Below are 20,481 nucleotides of genomic sequence, written 5' to 3'. Positions count from 1 at the left end.
TTTTTTTTTAACTATTCACATCCATTTACTAACACACCCAATTTACTTTTAATCACTGTCTCAAGAATTCTGATCATGTAGGGCTTCTGGATAAATACACAAGAAGCACAAGTAAACACAAATACATAAGTTACAAGAAACCACAAACCGTTCCCCAAATTACACAATAAACAAATGCAACTAAAACGCAACCAAAGTGCAAGTATATTATTCTGACAAAGGTACTAACAAACTATTATCTCTGAAAATGAATGTTTTTCAATCATGATACAACAGAAAAATAATATGAACAAAAGGCAAATCAAAGAGTTATTCTCCATGGGAAAAAAACTGCTTATTATTATTTTTATTAAAAATAGACTGTATTGCCCCAAAGCCAGAATCAATCCAATGCCAAGAAAAAATCAAATTTAAATAAAATTTTATGTGCAAATCAATGATAGCCAATTTTCTACTTCAGTCACTACATGAATTCTGAAATGAGATTAACAATATAACTTAATTAAAGAAAATGAAAACTACTTGGATACCTAGAAAGACCACTTTAATCTAAGTATTTCTATGCACAGTGAAAGAAGCCAGTTAAGAAAACATAATTAGATAACACTATACTAAAATAAACTATTGTCTTCATGTTATATACAATAATTTATTCACTAGCCTGAATAAATCCCCTTTGATCACCTCATTGTCACCTGCCAATCTACAAACTGAAGAAGGGATTATATCTGTTTTAATTTGATTCCCACTGTTACATAACACCCCCTCCCCAAAGAATGTCGTGTGAAACTTATGATTCTAGATCCATAATATAATGTCTATTACTCCCATAACCATAGAAATGATAAGTAAACTTACTGTATTACACTATATGCTAGTAAAATCTATGAAGTCTTGAGTCAAAATGGAGGCTTTAAAAAGGCCCTCAGATGAACTAACCTAAGCAGTTGAAAGTGACTTTAATTATTTCTAAATTAAAATTAGACAGATTCACTTCCATACTTTTTATATCATCTTAGGGATCTCCTTAAGGATTTGATAGAACCTTTCTCTGCACAGCAAACAGCAGAGGTGAATACAGAATTTTTATAAATGATTCTGATGTTTGTCTCCAGAGTAAATAACATCACTGACTGGGAACTCCCAGAAGACTTAGAGCCATTAAGGGCTGGGATTCCTTTCAGTTGGCATCATTCCAACAGAGGCTCAGTGAGAAATGGAACCTCCTGCAAATCAAATCTGTTGCAATGTTATTTTTTCCAGAGGTTAATTACCTGCTTATACCACACACACACACACACACACACACACACACACACACACACACGCACGCACTAAAGTAGAGAAAAGGAGGAATTGGAAAAATAGATGACATTCTGCTGTAAGCCTCCTCCAGAAACACTCAAAATGAAATCAAAACAACTTTCTGGCTGTCAAATCCTAGACATACTTCATGAACCTCCTTTCCTACTTGACACCTGTCAGTCCACAGTACCATTACCTCCAACTAAATAGTAAGAATTTACTAAAAGAAGTTACACTTTCCTATTTTATCTTTCAGAGATACTCAGTGAAATATTTATGGGTGAAATTATGATATCCAGCAACTGCTTCAAAATAATCCAGTGGAGAAGCAGGGAAAGGAAACAGATGAACCAAGATTGTCCATACACCGAATGTTATTGATGAGAACATGGAGGTTTATCATACTATTCTCTGTACTTTTGTATATGTTTGAAATATTCCATAAAAAAAAACTTTCACATTTAACAAGCATTTATTGATCACCTCCAGGGGTAGACTATATTATTGCTCCTAATAATTCACTCTCCCATTTCCTTCCTTAAGAGGATTATACAGCCTCACCCATTATCATTTGACTTGCAATGCCACCTGTGGGAGGAGTATACATCCGTGGCCCACTGACAATGAGCGTGACCATATGACTGCTTTGGCCAAGGACATGTAAGTGATGTAATGTACACCTTGATTGAGTAGAAGTTTTAAAAGCCATTGTATGTTTGCATGAGCAGTTTTCCTGCTCTTTCCCTCTGCCACAGTAATAACATATTGGGTTCCAAAAATGCTTCAACCAATCCACAGCTGACAAGATGCAATGTAAGCAAGGAGTAAACCAGTAAGCCACGGATATTTGAAGGTGTTGCTATGGTAGCACAACCTAGCAAAAGCTGATAGATACACCTACTACAGGCTAGGTACAAAGAATATTAAAATATTATAAGAATGTTTAGGAAAGTAGACACACACAAAAATGAACTATAGTTATCTTTGAGGGGAGAGTCTGAGAACCAGAGGGTGTATACGAATAGGGCTAAGATCAGAGGGAGACTTTATATAGTATTATATCATATTATCTATCACTTGAATTTTCATGCGTGTGTACGTGTGTTTGTGCGTGTGTGTGTGTGTGTGTGTGACCTGTATGTGTGACCTGAATAACGTCATCTGGACAGCTGGATAATTTGGGCGATTTTTTTTTCTTCCTTATGCTTTTTAGCATTAAAAGGGAATAAAAATATAATAAAGCAGATAATAATTGATTAAAAATGAATAAGAACTATCCTCCTACCCTTAAGGAACTCGAAAATTAGTTGCAATTTAGCTTTAAAGAAAACTTCTTTCCATAAAACATTCATTGTTAATTCTTTAAAGTGGCAAAGGCTAACTGGGAAAACAACGTTTTTAAAAATTAGGAGTATAACACATGCAATTCTATCAGTTTGCTCATCCTAAGGTTTCAGCAAAGCAAATATAGGGTTTTGTATATGGGTGGTGCAGCTACCGATCTCAAAGGAAATCCTCTCAATTACATTATTTTAGTATGCCAATTAAGCTGCTGAAGAAGCTCGCTCTAGGTGTTAAGTTTTGTGAATAAGCCTTAACCACAGACAAGCCTTAACTATAGACAAGGTATCTACTCCACTAAGTTAACCCATGTAGGGTAAAATTATTTTAAAAAGCATTAGAAGAAAAAAGAAAAGGAAAAAATTCTAACCATGACTCTTGTGGTGATTAAACAACACTTGAATGGTTACAGAAGTCTCAAGGCCAATAAACTAATGCTTTACTACATGACTATGTTTTTACTTAAATTTGAGCAATAACCTGCAAATATGATTAGGGACATGTCCACACTTTTCATCTTAGGATCTCAAAGCACTTTACAAACATTAATTTAACCCTCATATCGCCTGAGAGTTAAGTATTATACAACATTATAACCATCTATCCTGCCACTAAAAAATATTTAAATACCCCTTCAGCAGTACTTGCCCTGAGGAGGTCTTGCCCAAACAGCCAATAAGACAGGAAGTAAGCTGACAGTGCATGGCATGTGCTACCAACAATCTCTGAAAAGATCAGACCCTTACCCACAAGAACCACTTCCCCTGAGTAAACCACAGAGACTGTACAGGACAACCACAACAGATCAGCTTGTGTCTGGAACACAGGCAGAGTTTTCCATCTAAAATCTATGGAAGGATATGTCTAAGCACCTTCACAAGGTATATGTATTTAAGTATATAAGTATATTTGGGGGACTTGTTACTCTTCTGGACAAGACATAGCCACCTTCTGCCTTGTATGATCAATTTCACATATAATTTATTCAGATGCTGAGAAGTCTCCAGTTTTTCAACAACAGAATAATCTACATTTTCTGAATCCACAGAAGACCTGCAAAATCCTCCTTAAGCTCAAGTGTGTGAACCTAAGATCAGCATTTAAATGTAATATTTAACCAAAACTGTAGTCTCAGAGCAATACCTTTAAATGCCTACAATAGGCAACAAAAGACAAAGCAGTGTGACAAGTGGCTAAGAGTAAACATTAACTAAACCAGGTTTTCTTACATATTTCCAATTTCTTCATGAATTGTTACTCACAGTCCCACGACAAGAAATCTACTTTTTCACTGCCATTATTAGATTTGCTTCTCTCTCAACACTGGGAAGCCACCCAGGCCTATCATGTGACTGTGATCTCAAAAACCAGGATTCAGCACTTGAATTAGTAAGAGATCCTGTTTTGGTATGAAACTAAACTGTCAGCTGCATTGGTGCATGTTAATTTAGTATGGAAAATTTAGTATATTTCTCCTTTTACTTAAAGTCAGTAATGCATTCTTATGCAATTTAGGCAAGGCCTCTGACCTTTGGCACCATCATGAATTACCTCTGCAAAATCAAAGAGCTGAAAATTATTCTTGGTACTAGCTTCATAGGTTTGTCTTGGAGTTAGAAACTCTCTTATAAACTTCTTTCTTATAAGGCTATCTTGGTACTCTAGATATCCTAAGTAGAGAAAGTAAAATGCCCTAGATCTGGCCTGTTTCCAAAATTCTAAAGTTTGAGGAAACAAAATCACTAGCAAAACACAAAAGAACAAAGACATCTATTTAAATAATTTTAAACTAAGTATCAACGATAAAGGTCTACTAATACAACATTCAAAAGCTTTATAATCTTACATATATATATCTTATAATAATTTAAGTACCCACTTTTCCCTTCTGTTACTTATCATTAATAACAATTCTTGTAAATACAGTAAGAAACTAAAACATTATTTCAACATTAATAACAGTATATCTTACTCAAAAAATAGTGCTAAGCATTGAAAGTCTATTTCTTTTCACCAATATGTAGAAATAACAAGAAAAAATAAAGTAACACACGCACAAACAATGGAAAAAATGACACACAATTTAAGATAAGACTGAAAAACCACCGCAAAAAAAAAAAAGAAAGGAATAACAACTTACAGATGTATCTCACCATATGGTAACAGATTTTACTTTAAAGCTACAATTACATCTCTTCACTTACTTCTAAGTTCAGAGATGTTTCACCTTCATTTCTGATTAATTTTCAACCAAGGATGGCTTATCATTTGCTACACTTTTGACACATAACTGATAACACCGGTTACATTAGGGGCACTCATATTGGAAAGAATCACTTCGTAAACAAGGCTTTTATAACATGAGTAATTGCTTAATTAGTCGATTTGCTAATTATGCTGTTTATATAAACCTGTTTGGTTTTTTTTTTTTGATGGTGACATCTCCCGCATCCATTCTAAAAACTATCTAAAGTAAAACTGAGTTAAAATGATCTTGAGAATCTCTTTACTCATAATTTTGGGCTATGCCTGGAGAAAACTGAAGACCCCTGTATTACAGTAAAACTAAACTGGAACTTGCTGTTCTAGCATATGGGTAAACATAAAATATAGAATATCATACTTTGCAGTAGGACAGCGCCAAAAGAAAAACATCACTTTGCATTAGAAGAGCAGTTGGAGAAAAGTTAACAGAATATTAAGAGGAACAGGTTAATTTTAGACACGAATCAACAGAACATACAACTTGGCTAAGCAAAGAATAAGGGTGGGGGAAGGAAAGGGTGGTGGATAACCGTCTGAACCATTCACAGTCACATAAACATAAAATGGGAGGAGATCATTATTTAGCCTGGTAGAGCAAGTATATACAAGTAACAGAACAACTTAAAAGAAAAGTCTGTGCTAAAGATCAGGAAAAACTTCCTGACTACAAGATCTATCAGATTGTTGTTCAGTCTCCTGAGGAAGTGACGAGAGCTTTATCCTCTAGAGATACTTAAAATTAGAATGGATAAGGTACTAGAAAGCATCCTGTAACAGAAAAATCCAACTCTGATTTAGTCAGCTTGGAAAGTTACAAGAGAAGTAGAACAGAAAAAATACACATAGAAAGACAATAATTTAAAGTGAAAAGTGGGGGACTTGAGAGCCAGAAAATCTAGGTCATAATCCAGTTTTATAATCTTGACCTAAGTGCTATGAGTTGCCTAAAGTGTAAGTGATGATCTGCCTCACGCTGAGCTGAAGAACTACACTACTATTGGGTATCATTACATACATCAGGGTATTTCACACAAAAGGAAACAAAATATTTATAATTTTGCTGATTTTAAAACTTCAGTTCAAATACCACTATTCTGAAGACCCTTAATTATTAAAAGGAAAAAGAGCACGTCTTCAAATGAAGCTTTAAAACATCATCCAAACCAAGTTTTAATGGTTGAGACTTAATGAAGTTAAGCTCCCTGTTTGTGAAAATGTGGCATGGTCAATTTCTAGGAGATAAGCAATTATATGATAAGAAACATTTTTAGTAACTTTGTTAGACAACCATGATGTAAAAGCGCTTCTCCAATTACCTCTGGAAAACCATTAATATATTCTGCTGCTTCTATAACCCGTATCAGTATGGTAGGCAATTCATACCCATTTCTAGACAGCTTTCAGAAGAGGCAATCACATTTTGTTTACTCAAAGATTTTCCAACTGTTTTCCCTAGAATCACAATGCTCCACAGAAAAATATGTAAAATCCATCATTTATGGGTTTCATCAATGTATGCCTCAAATATCATTTCCTAAATTGAAATTTTTAAAAAGTCGTACATGTTAACTCAATGTCATATGCTACATTTTAACAACTGGAAGCCACTAATGTGTTAAGTGGTATTACCAGGTTAACATATTTTTGTAATGATTCAAATAAAGCTTCTCTTGTCATCTCACTGAATACGTATGAACATCTTATAAATGTGCCATTTATCTGTAAGACTATAGCGCTGTACTTTTAAAAAACTTTACTTCGGACTGTACATGTTGACTCATGTAAAAGTGTACAAGTGAATGTACTACTGCATACCTGTATGAATCAGGATTTTAAACTGAACAACTAGAAGAAAAGACAACATAAAATTGAATACGAAGCTAGCACTGTGATCCTGGTCCCCACTTTCAATTTGGTATTTATCAAATGACTGATTTTGTAAGTGAATGTGACAAATAATCTCACCTTGCAGATGACTCAAGCAGCCTTGAAGATAGCACACATACAGAATTTTGTTTTGTTTTGGTTTTTAACCAAAAGCATTCTTATATGGCAGTGTTGGCAGAAAAAGTATCATGAATGAAAACGTTAATTACTGGGTAAATGCATATAAAGCCACAGGTTTCCGGACTCACTTTAAAAACTTGCTTCAAAAAAAAACAAAAAACACAAAGAACAAAAAATCTGCCTCAGTTAAACAAGCTTAAAGCTGACCTTACAGTTTTTAAAAAAAAAAAAAGCCAATATATTTAAAACCTTTGTTTATCTATAAAGCAAAAACAACAAAATCCACAAGTCCTAGACAAAAGTTCATTTACTTCAACAAAGACCTTTATAACAAAATCCCACCTGTATTGTCCCTGAAAACTCATTGTTCTAGAAGATAGCCTGAAATAATTTACTCAGTCCATTGAAAAAGCATTCTCTCCTCGTATCCCTCAGAAGAAATTCCAATTGCCACACAACCCCTAAACTCTCAGGGAGACACAAGCATCTAGGAGGATCGGAAACAATTAGGATATATTTTAGGACTGAATGCAGCAATCAATGTAAACCGAACAGCAGCAATCAGATATTTCTACCACTTTTAAAGTGCTGGTTCTAAAAATTGAAAAACATAGTCTCCAGGTCTCAAAGAAGTTACAGAGCAAGACACTGGATGGTATTCAAAAGCTGGTTAGATTTTTTTTTTTTTAACAGTTCAGATACACTACATAAAAACAGTAGCTACCGTGAACACACAGTTTGAGTTTTAAATTGATAACTACGCCTTTAAAAGGGGGGCTGGAGAGCCTGAGGAGTAGAGGATGAAGAGGAAAAAAATGGTAGTAAACAAATGTGTTAATTTAACTGCAAAATAATAACAGGATATAACAGAGTTCTGAGTATCCAAAGTAACCAATCAGAGCCTAAACATAGCTGAATTCCATCCCAGCCCCAGCACGTCCCTAACACAAGAATAAAACCCTTCTTATCTTGTTCAGCCATGTGTCGCCTGCCACAAACTGCAAAACAGAACAACGCCCAAAACCAGCTAGTCTGATTTCAACTGAGGACAGACAGACTCTGTAGTCAGAAGCACCACAATGAAAGAACTCTAACTCACACAGCTGGCCTGGTGGGTCAGCACACTCTACAAAACAAAGCCACACCACATACAGTACTTCAAACTTGAAAGGACCTTTAAAAAGGCACTGTTAATTTGCCAATAGCTCTAGAATCAGCAAAATATACCTACAGGTCACTGGAGTCAGACAATGAGAAAAGAGGATGAGGTAGGTAAGGCTGAGAAGAAGCTAGGAACTATTCTATACTATTCTAAACTATTCTAACTTTATTAAGGCATCCTGGCACAGAAATAACACTAAACCAGTACTTCCAGATTTCACCCCTACCTATGTTCAAATCAGGGACAACTACTCTCCTAAGAGCCAATGGATGCTTGATATTTACAGAATAAGATACCTTTAAAGAAAAAGCAATGGTCACATAAGAATAAATCTTGTGGGTGGGGGGGAACTAGTAGTAAATTCCAAAGAAACACAAATCTATACTGTCTCAGCAATGCACATTAAATTAGGTGGCTTTTAAAGTCTTTCTTCTTTTAAAGAATATGTGAAATCAGGCAGCACCTGAACTCATCCAAGAATATTAATACCCAAACCAATTTGCAGATTCATCTTAGAATATTCATCTCGTAATCCTTTGTGCCTAGCACAGTGCCTGGCAAAAAACAGGCATTAATTAATTTCATGCTTATTGTACATTTTTATCTCATCTAAGTTACAGAAAATACAAATCCCAAGATTTTATTTCCAAGATAATGGAAAGAGGAAGAAAATCTCTGAGAAGCAAAGAAGAAGAAACGTCATTACTTGGGGGCTTTTAGGTGATTTTCATGCGGAATGAGCTAGTGACCCTAGGTTCTGTTTCTACAAAATTAAACACCCCTACTATTGCAATGAAAACTACCAACACCACATTAGTTCCTAATAAGACTTGTCTGCAGGGTCAACAGAGAAGGCAAGAATTGAATGAACAAGGAAAACAATTAACCCACACACCCATGAAAGTGATTTCTCAGAGGCAAAAAACACCCTGAAAGGAAAAGGAATGGGAATAACTAGAAGAAATCAAGATAAGCATTGTTGCTACTCGTATTAAATGTACTCTGAGAAGCTGAGAATTAAACACAGTAAAAAAAATACACAAACAAAGAATAAATAGTTTAAATATTTAATGGAATCTCTTAGGTGAACATTCACGTGATACTGAAAAGCATCAACAGGAACAGGAAATTCTGTTTCTGGAGTAGCTGTTATGGTATGACAATGGAATTTGGCCCTTTTAAAATCAACAAATGAGTCTTACAATTGGGTGAAACTCTCTTATTAGGAAATTCAACTACTTTCTGCTGGAGTACTATTGTTGTACTTCTCATCAAAGTGCTTTCTTTGGGCCCTTACTTCAGTTATTTGATCTTTTTTTTTTTTAATGATGTAATAGTTTGAAGGTTGACCAAAAAAAAAAAAAAGCTGACTGAAACTTGGGACCTGGATACAATGTCATAATTAAACTGATAAATAAAATGTAGTAAAGGAATATGCTTTTATCACTTAACCTAATATTCCAAAGAATAACTCTTAAGAGTAAGGGAACTCCACTGAAACCACAAATGGTTTAGCTCAATTCACCAACCACCACCAAGCAACACAGTTAAGTACTATAAAGGACTCACCCAACTCAACAAATCCACCTGCCAGCTTCTACTACATAATTCGCTTAGGCTTTACACCCCTTAAATGCAAATGTTTCTGGAATATGAAATCCTAAAAATGCAATAATTAAGATCAAGCCCCATGATGTTCCCGAGCCCTTTTTCAGTTCCTTGATACTGTTCCCACCAGGAACCTGTGATTTACTAGTACTTCCAACATTCTGGAAAACTATTAGATAATAAACACTGTGCAAGTCAATGCTTCAAGGGCATCAAATTCATAAATCATGCGGCAGTCTCAGAGTGAAGTTCACAAACAGAAAGTCCTAAAATGCAACAGGCTCTAGAGAACTACAGGACAGGAGTAAAACTGATGATGCACCAATACCCCAGCCGACATCGGGCACTGACTGACCTTCACCCAAAATGACCTTCCTCTCTCTGGTTCCAAGATCAGTACAGAATCCTAATGCACACTAAGGGCAGAAAAACACAATCGTGGCTTTACCTACCCCTCCTCCGAGAATCTGGAGAAAAGTTTCTCTCCAGAAAAAACAAAACAAAACTACGTTTCCAAATTCAATCAACCGGGTAACTTGGCAGCAACCCCAGACTAATTGGAGAGCTCGGAAATAACCCTCTGTCCGCTGCCTGTCAACTTCACTCGGCAAAGGCAATCAGCAATCACTGACCCTCCTGCTAGGTCGGGCCCCATCCTGGGAGGCTAAGCGCAGGGGGAGCTTCATACCAACCTGTCGGTGATAGTAGACTGTGTGCCACTCATTGGGGCCCTTGGCGAGAGGTCCTCCTTTTATCCAACTTGCATTTTACAGTAACACCTCCACCCCACCCCCAGCGCTCTGGGATCAGGCCCGACTCCGTAGGGGACACAAGAGTCCAACTCAAAACTCCATTCAGTCATCTAGAACGTCCGACTGGAAGTGGTCAAGGAAAGGGGATGTGGGTGGGAGCGAGGCAAGTTATCTCCCAAATCAAGCCGAGCAAGTCCGCCAGCAGGCGAGTTCTAGAGCTAAGGAGCGATCCTCCTCGGGAAGGCACCGGAGAAAACTTTGTCACGGAGAGAAGTCGGCGAGCCTCGGGGAAGGCGGCCCGGGAGTCCCTCCGGGGCCGGGGTGGGATCGGCTCGGGGCTGGATGTCGGCTCCTCCTCGCGGCCTTGGGGGCCTGAAAGTCTCCGCGCCGGGCCGGGCCCGCTGGGCTCCGCTGTCTATCTGGGGCTGCCGGCCGCTCTTGGCCGCAGTCTCGGCCGCGTCTCGGGCCGCCCCGCGCCAGGCGCGCGCGGCTCCATGGCCCCGGACCGGGGGACACCGCTCGTTCTCCTCGCCGCCCCCACCAGGCTCCGGGCGCCGGGACAAGCGCGGGTGCCGGGCAAGGGGGGGTCCCGCAGCCGGAGGTGACAGGAACCTGGTCTCTCAGCGCCGCGGGCTGCTACCCATCCCTTGGAGGCCCAGGCTCTTCCGCGGTCTGCACAGGCGGCGCCAGCAGCTCCTCCCCGACGCGCCGGTAGGCGGCGGTTCCCGCGAGGGGCGGGAGGTTCCCGTCCGACCCGGCCTGGAAGCACCAGCGCCAGAGGCCGGCGGCGACTCGGAGCGCAGGGCCGGCTCGCCGGGTTCTGGGGCCCTCGCGGGAGCGCGCGCGGCAAGAAGAGGAGGCCGCCAGCGGTGGGGGCCGCGCGACAATCGCAGGCGCGCGCACGGGTTCCGGTTCCGGTTCTGACTTCCCGGCCCCGGCCGCATCCAGCGCGAGCTCTCTCTTCCCCTCCCCCGTCCACTTTTTTGGCCTCCTCCCCTCTGACTTCGGGAAGCCGTCTCACCCGGGATCCCTCCGCGGCGCGCCGAGCCGCCCCCGCCGCCCGCGCGACCCGAGCTCGCTGTCCCGCGTACCGCCCTCCGCTCGCCGACCGCGGGTGTGCGCCGCCCCCGCGCGGACGCCTCCGCCGCAGTCTTGTTGGAGGGAGCGAAAAAGTAGTTCTGCGGGGCGGAGGGAGGTGGGTTCCGTCTGGCTCTGGGAGTTCCACCCGCCAACCCACCGTTGTCCCCAGGTCCCCGGGAATGCCGGAGATCTGTACTTTGGGGTGTAGTTTGCACCAACTCGGCTTTCGCCTGAGACCGCCAAAGAGCACGCCCCCAATCCCAAGGAGTTGTGGATAAGAGGCTTTTTGGAAATTACCCACCCCCTTGTCCTCGAAACTTGTATTCTTTAAGGGAGCATACTTGTTTTCCTTTTCCGATAACACGCACAGACTGCTTTTGGCCGATGGAAGCGAACTCAGATCCGGGTTGCCGGACTCCACTCCTCTCTTGTGAAACAAACCCCAGCAAAGAGAGGTTTTGGCCTTGGCCGCTCACCTGGGGCACCTGCTGACCACATCCCAGGGCAGGGGCCGCCGCACACCAGTCTTGGCTGCACGCACAGGGTTAGAGGATGGAGGTGTATAGGGCTGGGGAATTGGAGCCAGGATTTCTTCGTATAATGTTGCTTTTAGGCTGCTTCTGCCTTGGCAAAATGATATGTATTATTTGCCAAATTGACCAAGCATGGTGCTTTCCACAGCGACTTAACAAGATTGTTGTGGAAAGAAATGGGAGCAGAAAATAAAATATATTTATCCAGTAAATAGCATTACAGTTCTCTTTGAAGAGTTCCCCAATAATATTTTTTTTCCTGCTGGGTAGATAGATTTAGATAACCGTCCAGTTTTGATTGCATAATTCAGGATTACAGCGATTCAAGTACCATGTATAATGTATTTCTTCAATTCCGCCTGCAAACATCTGAAGTGGCTGTCTCTTTATCCAACTATTTTCAGACTTTTGAGTTCAAACCTGTATTGATGGGTAAGGGTCTTTAGCCTCTTTGTGGAAATCAAGTGGCAAAGCAAATCTAACAAACAGTGGACGTGGAGAGGGGAAACAATTACTTCTTAACAATGCTGTTTCTAAAAGTCAATCCGCAACAGTGCATAAAAGGATCATTATCCCTGAATAGATGCATGAGCTAAGGCTGACGTTAGAACGGGTAAAAAAAAAGAAAAAGATAAACAGAGGCCAAAGATGACTCTTTATTGCTTGATTTTTTTTTTTTAAGTTCAGCGCACAGCCAGCTAATTTTGTAATGTTTATTTTGGGAAAGAATAGAAGCAGATTAGGGTTCCAAGCCACTTTCCTAATGATCCAACCAGGACACATTGCCACCTGCTGGTGTACCCTAGCATGATAATTCTATCTTGAAAACTCATAATTGCACATTTTCTATATGTAACTGGAAAGAGCTCCATCAATCTATAAAAAATGACCAAAATGCAAACCTTATCCCCAAACGTTTGTCTTTCTTAGACATACTAAATATCTTTTTGGCCCTATTCTAATAATTTTATAGTGTGGGTATCAAATTAATTGGACCCAATGACTCATCAAATCATGCATTTTAAAAATGAGTTCCCCTCTTCTCTTCAAGAATGCCTCACTACACGAACTTCAGGAATAAAACAAACTGGGAAAGTTTCCTAATTCACCTTCTCTTCCTTGCATACAAAACCTCTTGGCAGGCTGCTTTCAAGATCTTTCCAAACTTAAACAGACCCAAAGTTCTAGCTGTGAGCAAAGAGGGCATTTGCTGTGGGAAAGCTTCAGAAGATGGTAAGCAAAGAATTTAATTAAGTCAGTCGTTATTCACTCCAGAGCTATTTTTTTTAATGATGAAAATCTCTATATTCAGGCACAAAGCTCTAATGGTAAAAAATGTCCCTGAAAGCCTCTTTACAGCCGTTGATAGCTCTAGACTGTTTTAAGTCTGTGTATAGAATACCTTCAGAAGAGTCACACCAATTTAAGCAGAACACACGCCCCAGGGACATTAGTCCTTTACCTAGAAAAATGACATTGGTGACACCATCCACTGTGCATGCTCTTTGAGAACGTTTTCCAATGGGGGGTAATTCTAAACTACATCCTCATGCCTTCATCCATTCTTTCAACCTGCTTATTGAGCACCTACTATGTGTCTAACACTGTTCCAGGCATGGGAAGCAGAGTCCGAGGACAGCCAAAGGGCCTGTCTTTGTGGACCCAACTGGACATCATCATTCTCAAGGCAACTGCTCAAACAGGTGGCAAAATAAGAAAGAAATTAAGTTCTTCCTCCTTCTTTTGGCAAACTGTTTTCTATATGTAGATTGTTGCCTCAAAAAGTAAGCAGTATGAGGAATGGTGGATGATAAGAACAGCTACGAAGTATTTTACCGATAAGTATAAATATGGGTCAACGTTTCTGCAGGCCAAAAGCCTTTTTTTTTTTAAAGCTTCTGGCAGAACCAGAACAAAGACATAAAGCCAGACTCTGGGTTGATAAAAAGTTGTTTATTTTTATAAAATTTAGTACAAATCTCACTGAAATATAAATCCTTCTTGGGCAGTGTTAATGACTATTACATAGTAATCTAAATGCAAATGAGTACTTCATGTGTCCAACCACACCACATGTTAATTAGCCCTTCATGTACCTCTCATGTACAGACTCAGCATCTTAACTGCTGAGTCACCTTCATTTCACATTTTTCTCTCAGCGAGTTTCCTTCAGAGTTTTCAGCTACTGAAGGAAGAGTTTTCTCTCAGCGAGTTTCCTTCAGAGTTTTCAGCTACAACAGCAAGAAAAGCTGAAATGAGGGATTCTCCTTCCCTTATCACTAGATAGGTTTCTCGAAATTCAAGAAACCTAACTATGTTCCCCTAAAAGAGCAAGGTCTGCAATCCCTTCACTTCTGAGGTGGAAGGAGAGAAGAATGGTACCAGATTAAGTCTATTCATTTGTCTGGTGTGGGACAGCTTGCACTGTGCCAAAACTCAAGAGACGGCTTTTTCCTTTTCTTTTTTTTTTTTTCTTTTGTGCCAAGCCACTCTTTTTTTTTTTTTCTAACTAGGCTTTTGCTAAAATCAGCATTCCCCAGCATCCTACTTGGACCACAATTTTGTTGGAAAGAAGCTAACATTTCAGGGATACTGATCATAGAAAAAAAGAGATGGAGATGCTACTGTCAGATTATTCTCATGTCCAGCAAATCTCCTTAACCTGAAGACAGTCATTTTAAAAGACCCACGGTTAACATGCCTTTAAAGCCGCTTTTCTCAGAGCAATGATGACCTCATGCAGTTCCAACCACTTGGTCATACCTAGACAATGACGTCCATCTTCAAGACCACTCATTAGGCTAGGATTACCATTGAATGGGCTGATACTTCCTACTCACGTCCAGCCTTGACTTCAACATCCCCATACCCTCGCTCATCAGCTGAGCTACTCGCTCACCACTGGTCTCAACAACGCAATCAAATGAATAAATAAACAACAAACAAACAAATAAAACTTCCCTTTTTTCCCCGTAAAAGCCCTATATTAAAGACCTGCATTAATAAAACACCACCTAATGTCTCTGTGAAATTCACAACGGGGTATTTCCTTAATTGACAATGGGGTTTAAACTGAAGCAGAGTAAACAAGTGACCTGCCCAAATGATCTGGCAGGTGAGTAGCCAAACTAGTTCAAAGAAACGAAGAATTCTCGATTCCTAAGCCCTTCCTCTACACTTACGTTCTTGCTTTTCCTAGCTGAGAGACTACTGATTAAGAAATATTTTTTCTTTCCAACACGGGCCTTGCCATGATATATTATCCAGAGAGAGTGGCACCTTTTCCAGAGAAAAAGTAGTAACAGGAGGAACAGGTAATGTATCTGAAATGGAGAAAAACAAGTAGCCTCATCACCCTGAGGCCAGGACATTTGGTCTTTGGTTCTGGTTTGCAGTATGTATAGCAGAGCTGAAACCTGAACTGGCATCTCAAGCCCAGTGGAATCCACATGGTAAATCCCTATGGAATTCAGTCACAGCCTCTCATGCCTAGGAGATTAATGCACAAAAGCCCTGAGAACTGGCAGAGTTTTCCTGGTAGGGCAGAACCTGTACAACAGGGCCCGGTAAATCTGCCCACACCTCATTCATCTCTCATCCAAAGCTCTAGCTCTATGGTTTTTGTGCAGAAAAGAGTTAATATAGTAGGCCTGGAAAGGGCTGTTTGCAAGGTTGGCCCTTGGCTGACATCTGAAGACTTCGATTTCATTGAGAAGGTTCCCACATGAACTGATGAGACTGGCTCACTGGCTCTAAACTGTTTCTACAAACAATGTGGTTCACGGCGAAAACCTCCTTTCCTTCTGGGAGTCAGGAAAAGACTGCCTACATGACCAGCCCCCCATTAAAACCTTGGGTACTTAGCCTCTAACAAGCTTCCTTCTAGACATTTCACACATATTGTGAACAAATCGTTGCTAGGGGAATTAAGCACATCCTGCATGATCCCACTGGGAGAGGGCTCTGGAAGCTTGGGCCTGGTTTCCCCTGTACTCTGCTCCAGGTGCCTTTTCCCTTGGCTGATCTTTTGTTGTATCCTGTTGCTGTAATAAATCAAAGCTCCAAGTACAACTGCGTGCTGAGTCCTGTGAGTCCACTGCACCAAGCCTGAGGGTGATCTTGGGACCCCCAAGTACAGGGAGTCCTTTATGGTATATACCAAGTATATGGTATAGGGAGGCTCAGTAAGTAGCCCCACCCCCACCATCACGGTTTCACCCACATCCTTCTCTCATCCTTCTGTCCCCCCATTCAATTTCCTCATCCAATGCTCAGAATGCCAAAGGCATGTATCTTCCTGAAAGTTCCTCACTTTATAGTAAATGAGGTGCATTTCTTTAAGCTGCTACACAGAAAGTAGGAAGAAGTATTTGTTGAAGGAGTCACTTCTCAAAGGAATAAGGAAGAAACAGCACTCATGCTTTTTGAGTTCCTTTCTAGGCTGTCTGATCACCAAGCCTCCCAGAGACAAAGGAGCCAGGGTCACCACAACTTAAAAGGAAGGCAGCATGCTCACCTCACAGTTCTGACTTACAACTACTGCTGGTAGTCTCACTTTCTACAACTGCACAGCTGCAGAAGTTAGTGTTTTAATACTGGGATGTGTTCCGCTCCAAGACTGACCAAACGGATGGATAAATTTAGCCCTTTTTAGAAACCTAAGCTCGTCATAAGCAGGATTCTGTAACAGCCATATCTCCAACCTGGTTCCCGTGGCTGACTTAACCCAATCCATTGTCTGGAGCAAGCCTTGGCTAGTGCGTCTTGAGAAGTCCATTGTGTTTTACCTGCCGCTCCTCACTCCGCCTGCTTCTCCAGGTGCGGTACTTCTTGCTGCTTTTCCTCCATGCAAAACGCCAGATGCTAAACATGAAACACCAAGACACAGCATACATCGCAACTCCCCCGACCTTCACAAACCACTTGGGTTTGGGTGAGACCATTTCACAGAAGAGGAGGTGAGCTCCTACGCCAATCCTCACTCCAGTGAACAGAGCTGCAAAGAGGAAATCCACCACGTCTCCAGTGAAACTATGGTAATGGCCTGTTTCACGAAGAAACCAGCGCATCTGTAGCAAGGGATTGGTAATCTCGCTTCCAAAGAGGACTGCATTGACCTCTGTGCCTGACTCTCCAAGCACCAGGGCCATGATGATGCCCAAGATACTCAGTGTGTGGTGAGCCAGCATCAGGGCCCCCTCAGACTGGAAGTAGATGCACCAGCCCAAGTCGAAGATGAAGTAGCCCAAGGTGAAACACAGAACGTGCACTTGGAGAGGTGTATTGGGTGAGCCTGAAATAAACCAAGACAGAAGCAAGTTGAGTGGCTGGGAATCGTGCTACCTTACGCAGAGATCCTGGGTTGCTCTTTCTCAAACTTTTCTGAATCACCGAAAACAATTGCAGGCACGTGCTTTTTAAAGGCAACCAAAAAAAAAAAAAACCAAAACACTAAAATCTAAAACTTTGGTCTTTATCAAACCAATGTTACAGGGCCCAGGAAATGCTGTTCTGATGCACCACATCTCAGTGAGTGATTTAAGCACCAGCAATTATCACAGCGTCCTCTCTGTGTAGCAGCATAAAATCCAGTTATTTTGTTCTTTCAATTAAAATCCTACACAGTCTCTTTCTTGTCTTTTTTTTTTAACCAGCTAAAGCTCTGTTTCTAGACTCTTTTAGTTATTCTCTCCCACTAGCAGCAGATGCTAACTATTATATATAGAAGGGACAAACAACAAGGTCCTATTGTATAGCACAGGGAACTATATTCAATATCCTGTAATAAACCATAATGGAAAAGTTATTCTGTCCCAAATGTCAGATTAATTTCTTAGCTTAATGGGTTAGATTATTGGACATTGGTGGCCCTAACTCGTCTTGAAAGTGGACTCTGGAGAGAACCCCAAAAGTGAGTATGTTCCCATGTCCAAGAACATAGAGTGCAAGGACCTGACATGTTTTGAATCCATTAAGAGCCTTCATATAAAATATAAAGCTTAAGAGTTGCTTCCTATCAGTTTGACAGTTTGGGGGAAATTTCAGAAGCTCAATATGGGAATCTAAAGAAATTATAAAAAGAAAGAATCTAAGGAATTAAAAAAAATCATATTCTAGGGAACTTATGGACTGAATTATGTCCCTCCAAAATTCGCATGTTGAAGCCCTAAACTCCAGTACCTCAAAATGTGACTATATTTGGAAATAGGGCCTTTGAAGAGGTAATTAAGTTAAAATAGGGATGTTAGGGTAGTGTTCTTCTAAAACAAGGACATTAGGACTAGGATGTAGATAGGCACAAAGGAAAGACCATGTGAAGACACAGCAAGAAGGCAGCTCTGCACACAAAGGAGCAAAGCCTCGGAAGAAATCAAACTCGCCAACACCTTGATCTTGGACTTCTAGCCTCCAGAATTGTGAGAAAATCAATCTCTGTTGTTTAAGCTACCCAGTCTGTAGTATTTTGTTATAACAGCCCCAGCAAACTAATTCAAGGGGATATAGGTTTTGTATTCTAAGGGAGTAACACTTGTATCAGTACATCTAGCAGCTTAAAAATTAATATAGCTGCCCCCAAATAATGCGGCATTGGTTAAATAAAAGATAGTAAATGCATACAACACAATATTATATAACAACTGAAAAGGATAAGGAAGATCTATATATATAGACATGGAAAGATGATGTCCTTTGAATATACAATCAAGTAAAGATTGCAGGTTACCAAAAAGTATGTTTAATGTAGTCCATTAGTGTCTGTTTGGGGCTGGTGGTAGATGCTGATATTAGCTTTATGATTTATACATTTTGGTCAATTAAATTGTAAAAAGCAATTAAGATTTGTTTTAAAAATAGAGAGTTATGAAAAGCAGAAACAATAGGTGACACATACAAATCAGCATTAACAATGAAGATGAATGGAGACTCCCAAAGCACATTATAATAGTAATTATTCTTCAATATTCTTCAGTATTATACAAATTCTGTGGAAAAGTCCCATCCTTCTAAGACTACCCCCAAATCATAAATCCCTAAGGGAAAACTCTCTAATGTCTCCCACCTACCTGGGTGGGTAAAAGGCCAAGGGCCATCAATGAAGCCAATATAAGCTGAGAGACCTATCGAGAGGACTCCGTGGGTGAACGTAACCAGCCGGCAGCTCCACTCATAGCTTCGGTGATTATTCAGGCGACAGAAAGAAATGTAGAGCGAGAGCCAGCCCCCCAGGCTGCACAGCGCCTGCAGACACAGAGCTAAGGCCATCCTACGATGAAAAGACCAAAACCAGAAAAACAAAGGATGCACCCTAAGAAAACAGCATTGGGTCATTTTGTGTATACGTCTTCATTTCTACTCTAAGACAGTACAAAAATATTGCCTTCCCGGAAACACTTTTTCCTTATCTACAGAGCCAAGAATCTTCTACTGAAGCGTGGCTGTATTTCTGATTGCGTGTTCCTTAGAGATAACTGGTCAAAACTGTAAACCGAAAAGCAGGAACTGCATTCTGAGTTAGCAGATGGTCTAATATGGTATATGTTGTTATGATGAGTAAATGTCAATAACCTCCCAGTGATGACTGACCTTGGACTGCAATACACAAGTAATTTAATATGTGTATTAGATAATGTGTTCATATTTCAAAAATCTCAATAAGAAGCCCTCACGGAAAAACACCTCCACCACTTGTGGTCTCTGCTAGAAGTCATATGACACATGGCAGTTTAATGTGGTTTTAAGCTGATACTAAACTCAACTGAAGTCTGGGTTTGGATCATGGGTTTATCAGTCAAAATCAAAACTTGAGGTAAACCTAAAGACAGAACTAAACAAAGACCTAAATAGTTTGGAAGGGAAAAAAAATAAACTCCTACTTCTATTCAGTTCTGAAATCCAACTCAAAGACTGACCAAGGGGGAAGCAGGATTTTGAGGTACAAGTGGGGAGTTTTTGTTAAGATATAAAAATATCTTTAAGACAATTATTTAGTTAAAAATGAAACAACGTCAGAAAGCCACTGACTGAAATTTTTACCGGTGATAAATGTTTCAGGACAAGAATGAGTGTAATGGAGTCAATATAGTCAGATAGGACTAAAATCTGAAAATAGCCAAGATGTCCTTATTAATATTCATTAGCTCCTCTATTGAAAGTACAAATAAAAAAGTAAAAAACATTTCAGCTATCTGTCTCATCTCAGCAGGAATTTTCTGCATGGCTACACTTATTGCTTAACCCTATTCTGACAAGTGAAATAGTATCTGTGGACCAACACACTTCAATACACAAGCCACTCCCAAGAATGCTATCCAGAGAGGGCTTTATGAAGGTCAAGTGCTGTACAGCTTTCATCTGAAATCAGATTAGAAAACAGGGAATTTGTCAGTCATTGTCAGTCATTGACCTGAGTTCCAGTTCTGTCTCTGCC

The 20,481-nt window shown here is 40.2% G+C and overlaps 2 protein-coding genes across 7 annotated transcripts in view; both read right to left on the bottom strand.

Moving 5' to 3' along the window:
* ARHGEF12 (Rho guanine nucleotide exchange factor 12) overlaps positions 1 to 10,473 on the bottom strand; it is a 140,717-nt gene extending 130,244 nt beyond the window's left edge. For all 5 annotated transcript variants that reach the window (XM_060160616.1, XM_060160619.1, XM_060160620.1 and 2 more), the window contains exon 1: positions 10,381 to 10,473. In XM_060160616.1, the coding sequence (XP_060016599.1) occupies positions 10,381 to 10,412 (32 nt within the window). In that variant the 5' untranslated portion in view covers positions 10,413 to 10,473. The remainder of the gene's footprint in view (positions 1 to 10,380) is intronic.
* Positions 10,474 to 14,256: 3,783 nt separating this feature from the next.
* On the bottom strand, positions 14,257 to 19,382 carry TLCD5 (TLC domain containing 5). 2 transcript variants are annotated; one of them, XM_060157981.1, is made up of 3 exons: positions 19,118 to 19,382; positions 17,274 to 17,346; positions 14,257 to 16,916 (listed from the first exon to the last, which is right to left on the bottom strand). In XM_060157981.1, exons 1-3 carry the CDS (start codon positions 19,380 to 19,382, stop codon positions 16,808 to 16,810), a joined length of 447 nt encoding a protein of 148 aa, XP_060013964.1. In that variant the 3' UTR covers positions 14,257 to 16,807. The 2 variants fall into 2 exon arrangements, with proteins under 2 accessions (XP_060013964.1, XP_060013963.1); XM_060157980.1 differs by having other exon boundaries at positions 14,257 to 17,346.
* Positions 19,383 to 20,481: the final 1,099 nt, after the last annotated feature.

The sequence above is a fragment of the Lagenorhynchus albirostris genome, chromosome 9 (assembly GCF_949774975.1).
Source record: "Lagenorhynchus albirostris chromosome 9, mLagAlb1.1, whole genome shotgun sequence".
Classification (NCBI taxonomy): domain Eukaryota; kingdom Metazoa; phylum Chordata; class Mammalia; order Artiodactyla; family Delphinidae; genus Lagenorhynchus; species Lagenorhynchus albirostris.
The sequence above is the reverse complement of the archived record's forward strand: the minus strand, read 5'-3'. Positions and strand labels throughout refer to the sequence as shown.